The sequence below is a fragment of the Nansenia antarctica genome (genome assembly GCF_963989245.1).
Source record: "Nansenia antarctica genome assembly, chromosome: 7".
Classification (NCBI taxonomy): Eukaryota; Metazoa; Chordata; class Actinopteri; order Argentiniformes; family Microstomatidae; genus Nansenia; species Nansenia antarctica.
Window position 1 is genome coordinate 62808639 of NC_137677.1, and position 7500 is coordinate 62816138.

At 57.7% G+C, this 7500-nt stretch overlaps 1 protein-coding gene across 1 annotated transcript in view; it reads right to left on the reverse strand.

The window, feature by feature from the left end:
- Nucleotides 1–7500, reverse strand: part of xpo4 (exportin 4) — a gene marked incomplete at both ends in the record, with an annotated part of 52646 nt that overhangs the window by 25747 nt on the left and 19399 nt on the right. Inside the window, one exon of the mRNA XM_080537318.1 lies at nucleotides 936–1093. Coding sequence (XP_080393444.1) covers nucleotides 936–1093 — 158 coding nt within the window. The remainder of the gene's footprint in view (nucleotides 1–935; nucleotides 1094–7500) is intronic.

The following is a 7500-nucleotide window of genomic DNA, read 5'->3' on the forward strand; positions in this document are numbered from 1 at the left end:
ATGGCGGTGGGGAAAAGAGTGAGCAGTGGAGAGCAGAGCTAGCTAGCTGGCTAACAGTCAGGGCAGTGGAGAGCAGAGCTAGCTAGCTGGCTAACAGTCAGGGCAGTGGAGAGCGGCCCCTGCGTGGCTGCAGCTACAGTCCCGGGCCCTAACCCCTATCAGATAGATTTAAATTGCAAGCAGAGCTGTTCAATCACAGCAGATTGGCCATCCTGTCCGCGTGGCTTTCCGATGATGCAACTGGAAAAAAGCTCCAGGAATAGGTGATTACAGAGAGAGAGAGAGAGAGAGGGGAGGGGGGGAAGGAAAGAGAGAGAGAGGGAGGGAGGGAGGGTGGGAGAGAGAGACCCTAACTCACTCTGCCTACTGAGTCACGCGTTCCAGGCACAAGCATGTGAGTGACTATGTGTGTGTGTGTGTGTGTGTGTGTGTGTGTGTGTGTGTGTGTGTGTGTTATTTATACATCAGACCGCAGCTCTTTTAATTCAGATCAGTACTATTTTAACTGGAGTCAAATACAAATCACATTAACACACATTACTCATGCTGGCTGGCACTTGAACACCACTTCTCTCTCTCCCTCTCCTTCCCCCCCATCACACACACACACACACACACACACACACACACACACACACACACACACACACACGTAACACCACCACCATGAAGGTCTAGTACACACACATACACACACGCACACACGCAACACACGCACACACACACACACACACACACACACACACACACAGACACAGACACATACACAGACATACACAGACACACAGACACACACACACACACACACACACACACACACACACCATCCAAACAACAACTGGCAACTGTTAACATTCATGTTGATGAACTACATCAACAATGGGCTTTCATTCACAGAAGCCTAATTAGCAGGTTAGCAGCACCCCCCTGCTCACCCGTTGATCATGTTGAGCAGCCCCTCCACCAGGTGGGCCAGGTAGGACACCTGGGCGCTCTCGTTAGGGAAGATGGGCCCGTGCATGGAGGCCAGCTGGGCCAGGCACTGCAGGGAGTCCTGGGCCATGTCTGAGTCCTCACGGATCTTCCTGTGTACCTGGGGGAGGGAGGGAGGGAAGGAGGGAAAGGAAGGGAGAGGAGAGGGGGAGAGGAAAGGAGAGAGGGGGAGAGGAAGGGAGAGGAGAGGGAGGGAAGGGAGAGGAGAGGGAGGGAAAGGAGAGGAGAGGGGGGGAGAGGAAGGGAGGGGAGGAAAGGAAGGGAGAGGAGAGGAGGGGGAGAGGAAGGGAGAGGAGAGGAGAGGGAGGGAAGGGAGAGGAGAGGGAGGGAAAGGAGAGGAGAGGGGGGGAAAGGAAGGGAGGGGAGGAAAGGAAGGGAGAGGAGAGGAGAGGGGGGGAGAGGAGAGGAGAGGGGGGGAAGGAAGGGAGGGGAGAGGGAGAGAGAGAGAGGGAGAGAGAGAGAGAGAGAGAGGGGGGGGGCAGGAGAGAAAAAGAGAGAGGGAGAGAGGAGAAACTTGATTAATACGTTTTCTGTTTGGAGCGAGGAAGGAAGGGTTAGCCGACTGCGTCCATAAGTGCATAACCATAATAATGTCTTAGGTGAGAGGTGAGAGGTTTGTTCAAGACAGTAAATCTAAAAGCAGCAGGTGTACGGGAGGCCTGGTGAACCGACACAGAACGGAACAGTGTCCGGCGGTGGAAACAATGGAGGGCTGCCACGTTAAAATATTGGAGCGGAGCCCCCATCGCTAACCTGTCACTCAGACACACCTGTCGAGAGGCACCCTAGTCTGTCTCTATCTACCGTACCCTCCGGGAGGGAGGCCGGGGGAGGTAGACATCGGAGGACGGAAGGACGGACGGACGGACAGGCTACCTCCACTGCTCTACACATATCAGAGTTCAGTTCCTTTTTCTTTCTTCTCTTTGTCTACAATACACCATTATGCCAATGTCACAGTCACAGTCACACACACACACACACACACACACACACACACACACACACACACACACACACCCATCTTACATACACCTGCCCCAAAACCAGAACTCTGGCCAGTTAGAAACATCCATCCGTCCGTCTGTCTGTCTGTCCCCCCTCTTCTCCACACAGACGGACAACCCGACCGAACCAACCTCCTCTTCCTCCTCCTCTCCCCAGCCAACCGAGGAAAACACACCAACTCTGAGAAACACACAACACACACTCACACACGCACACACTCACCCACACACAACACACACTCACCAGTAACGATCTGTAAAGCGACACGGTCCGGTCGAGAGAGAATCAATTTCTCACACGCGTCACTCAACACACAACTGGGGGGGGGGGGGGGGGCCCTAACCCCTAATGACACTATGACCCACTGATGTCCACCAGGCAGACAGTCTTAATTGATCACAGAGCCGCCGGTCTGAGGCAGTCAGGCGGGCGGGCGGGCGGGCAGCCTAATGTCTCAATCAGTCCCCCAGAGACACACAGCTCCGGGCAGGGTGGAGGACAGGGCAGCTCAGCTCTGACTGGTGGTGGTGGTCGTCTGGTGCCAGAGTGGAAGCAGCATGGCGGTGGGTTGAGACGCCCGTGTGTGTTCAGTGTTCTTCACTCCAGCTGCAAGCGGGGAGGGCTTCTTCTTCTTCTTCTGCCTTCTTCGCTCCTCAGAGGCCACATGTGTTTTCACTGACAGCGCGAATGTGAATGTGGACGTCTGGATCTCTCACACACTCTCTCCCCCCCTCCCCCCCTCGCCCCCCCGGACCCTGAGAACTTTGAAGCTTTGAAGTCAGTCTTTCCCTCCGTCCCGCTCTGTTCTCTCGCTTCGCACTCTCTTTCTTTCTTTCTTTCTTTGCTTTTTTTCCCCTCAGATCTTCTGATCACAGAAAGTCCAAAGTGCCCCGTCCCGCAACGTAGCACCAGGAATCACCGCACAGGAATCGCCAATGTCCCCTCTTCCTCGTCCCCAAAAGGGATACAATTCAGCCCAAACCTCTTTCTGTCTTTTCTTCCTCTTGGTTTGAAGGACCCCCCCCCCCCACACACACACTCTAAAACTGTTTCTCTCCCTCCCTCTCTCACTCTCTTCTCCTTTCCTCCCTCCTTTTCTTCTTCAGCTGGAGAGCCAGGGGTCGTCAGTCAGCCACGGTGCTCTTGATGCTAACGTAGCGTAGCGTAGCCCTCACTCACTCACTCAATCACTGCTTGTCGGGGAGCCACTGCTGCCCTCTCCAGAGTGTGAAGTCATTCTCTGGAGGAGAGGAGTGAAGGGGAGGGAAAGAGAGGGGGGAGGGAGGGGAGGGAGAGGGAGGGGAGGGAGGGGAGGGGAGGGGAGGGGAGAGGGAGGGGAGGGGTGAACTAGAGGGGTGGGAGGGAGAGAGAGAAAGAGAGCGCAAGGCCAAAGATTGAGCGGCTGCACGCGCTCTAAAAACAGCTGCACCAACGAAGGATCCGCGCGACGCGAGCAATGCCGATCGCCTTGAGTCCAGCTATAGTTAGAGATGGGCAGGGGGGGCGGCGGGGGGACGGGGGTAAATCACAACAAGACTGGGCAGACCACTGCAGAGAGACAGAGAGAACGAGGGAGAGAGAGGGAGAGACAATGAAAGAGAGAGAGAGGAGAGAGAGACAGAATGAGAATGAGAGTATTTATAGAAGGAGACAAAGTCTAAAGTCTGGTCCTCAGGGGGGACGGAGGATCCTCTTTCTGTTTGTCCCCCGCTTGATTGATTCCCCGTCTCTCTCTCTCCCTCTCCCTCCCTCCCTCCCTCCCTCCCTCCCTCCCTCCATTCAAATTCAGTAACTGCCGCCCAGGGCACAGCCAGGCATCACCACAACCTCATCAGACCCAGCGCAGAGCTCCAGACGCAGAAGCCCTGATTGTGTTTACTGGGTAAACACAGAGCTGGTGTGTGTGTGTGTGTGCGTGTGTGTGTGTGTGTGTGTGTGTGTGTCTCGAGTGGCCTGGCAGTCATGCCCCGTGTGATGCGTGTCTGGTTTAGCTCAGTGTCTGTTGTTCCAACACACACACACACACACACACACACGCACACACACAGACACAGACACACACACAGACACACATACACACACAGACACAGACACACACACAGACACACACAGACACACACAGACACACACATACACACACAAATCAAATCCGCCCTGTAATCAGTCAACACTGAGCTTAAACCGAAACCGAAGCAAACCGCAAACAAACACAATTCCCCAAAGCCCAAAATTACAGCAGCAGCAAACTACTGCTGGGGAAAATGTTAGCGTAGCTCCTCCGGCTAAGGCGTCGGAAGGACAGGGAAGATGGATAGAGCGGGTGTGTAATGAGGGGGTCGGTGGGTGGGTGGGAGGGTGGGTGGGTGGATGGATGTATGGATGTATAATGAGTGGATGGGTGAGGAGCGGAGGGGTGTATTTAGAGGGGGGGGGGGGGGTCTGTCTGTCCATCGCCATTCTTCTGCCCCCTTCTCCCAAAACCACCACACGCCACTTGGTGTCTCACTGGGAGCTGAGGAGGAGGATTGACGTGCTGGGAAGAAAGCTGTTATTCACTACGAATAAACTGCCATGTTCTCCACTCAGCCCACTCAGGCCTCTCTCCTCTCCTCTCCCCTCCCCTCCTCTCCTCTCCTCTCCTCTCCTCTTTTCCCCTCCCCTCCCCTCTCCTCCCCCCTCCTCTCCTCTCCTCTCCTCCCCTCTCCTCTCCTCCCCTCTCCTCTCCTCCCCTCCCCTCCCCTCTCCTCTCCTCTCCTCCCCTCTCCTCTCCTCCCCTCTCCTCTCCTCTCCTCAGCCACTTTAACGACCCCCAAGTGCTGTTTGACAACGTCGAGAGGAACGGTGACGGATGGTGTGGAGAGCGGGGAGGAGAGAGGTGAAGTGTCTATTATCCACTAGGCCTCAAGTGTGGAGCCGAGAACCCCCCCCCCCCCCCCTCCCCCCCCTCCCCCTCCCCCCTCCCCCTCCCCTCCCCCTCCATTCTCTCATTCTCTCTCTCTCTCTCTCTCTCTCTCTCTCTCCCTTCTTTCTTGCCACCCGATACTTGGTGAAACCATCGGGTGCTTTAACCCCGGTGTGAAGAACACAAGCGGACGAGACTTGAGTGACGTGTCGGTCACCGGAGGGCCTCCGCCTCTCCCCCCCCCACCCCCCAAGAGCACTTAGCCTGGGACAGATAGCCTGGTGGAGCCGTTTAGGAGGAGATTGACAACCACAGAGGGGGGAGACAGAGCCCTCAAGGCCCTTAAGAGGTGTGTGTGTGTGTGTATGGGGGGGGGGGGGGGGTTAACGGGGGGCTGCTGTTAACGGGGCCCCTAATCCTCGATTTAGGGTATAATCCTGCCACTGGTCTGCTGTGACCTTTGACCCTGGCGGCGCGTGTCTAGACCCCCCCCCCTCCCCAGGCCGTCACCCTCGCAGCTGAGGAGTGAGGGGCAGCAGCTGAGCTGAGCACCCCCCAAAACACACAGACACACTCACCAAATGCACACAGACACACACACACACACACACACACACACACAGACCCACACACATAGACCAAATGTACGCGGAGACAAGAGACAGACAGACACACACACACACACACACACACACACACACACAGACCAAATGTACGTGGAGACAAGAGACAGACAGACAGACAGACACACACACACACACACACACACACACACGGGGAGACAGCTGACAGATCTCCGGCAGTCTTACAATAACAAACACCCCACCCACCACAAATACCACGGAGAGAAAGAGAGAGAGACAGTAGACAGAGACCACAACACCACCACACATATCTGCAGGACAGGGGAGGCTGGGGGAGGCAGGACAGGGGAGGCTGGGGGAGGCAGAGGACAGGGGAGGCTGGGGGAGGCAGGACAGGGGAGGCTGGGGGAGGCAGGACAGGGGAGGCTGGGGGAGGCAGAGGACAGGGGAGGCTGGGGAGGAAGGACAGGGGAGGCTGGTGGAGGCAGAGGACAGGGGAGGCTGGGGGAGGAAGGACAGGGGAGGCTGGTGGAGGGAGGACAGGGGAGGCTGGGGGAGGCAGGACAGGGGAGGCTGGGGAGGCAGGACAGGGGGAGGCTGGGGGAGGCAGGACAGGGGAGGCTGGGGGAGGCAGGACAGGGAGGCTGGGGGAGGCAGAGGACAGGGGAGGCTGGGCAGAGGACAGGGGAGGCTGGGGGAGGAAGGACAGGGAGGCTGGTGGAGGTCAGGACAGGGGAGGCTGGTGGAGGCAGAGGACAGGGGAGGCTGGGGAGGCAAGGACAGGGGAGGGCTGGGGAGGCAGGGACAGGGGAGGCTGGTGGAGGCAGAGGACAGGGGAGGCTGGTGGAGGCAGGACAGGGGAGGCTGGGGGAGGCAGGACAGGGGAGGCTGGTGGAGGCAGAGGACAGGGGAGGCTGGTGGAGGCAGAGGACAGGGGAGGCTGGGGGAGGCAGAGGACAGGGGAGGCTGGGGGAGGAAGGACAGGGGAGGCTGGGGGAGGCAGGACAGGGGAGGCTGGTGGAGGCAGAGGACAGGGGAGGCTGGTGGAGGCAGAGGACAGGGGAGGCTGGTGGAGGCAGAGGACAGGGGAGGCTGGGGGAGGCAGAGGACAGGGGAGGCTGGGGGAGGCAGAGGACAGGGGAGGCTGGGGGAGGAAGGACAGGGGAGGCTGGTGGAGGTCAGGACAGGGGAGGCTGGTGGAGGCAGAGCGACAGGGGGAGGCTGGTGGAGGCAGAGGACAGGGAGGCTGGTGGAGGTAGAACTCCGAGGACCGGACGTCACAGGAAGGGAATGAGGTACGGTATTCTGACCCTGCTCAGTGGCCTTGCGGTTAGAGTGTCCGCCCTGAGATTGGGAGGTTGTGAGTTCAATCCCCCGGCCGAGTCGTACCAAAGATTATAAAATGGTACCCGATGCCTCCCTGCTTGGCACTCAGCATTAAGGGTTGGATTGGGGGGGGGGTAAGACCCTGTGACATACCAGCGTCATGTCCAGGGGGTGTACTTGTACATCAAGCCACCTCACGCTACGGAAACAGGAGATAGGCTCTCCCCCCTAAGGGCCGTTAGGTTCCAGAACCATCGGTCAACACACAAACACACACACACACACACACACACACACACACACACACACACAAACACACAAACACAACACACACACACACAACTCCAAACACACGGGCCAACGATGCAGCCCAAACTGTCCGCAAGGTCTTATGACAACCAACCACCGGCGGCCATGTATTTGGCAGCAGACGTGGCCTTGGTGATATGGGCTGGAAGAGAGTGGTGGAACAGTATTTGGCACCAGAAGTGGGGCCCAGCGGATATTATGGGCTGTAGAAGAGAGTGTGGAGGCAGTATTTTGGCAGCAGCCAGGGGGCTCTTGTGAAGAACACCGAGAGAGAGAGAGAGAGAGAGAGACGCTCGGGGGAGCTGACCGGTTTGTTCCACACGGTTGCCCCACCACACCGCTCAGCTTACGACTGCCTCTTAAAGATGACACGACGAC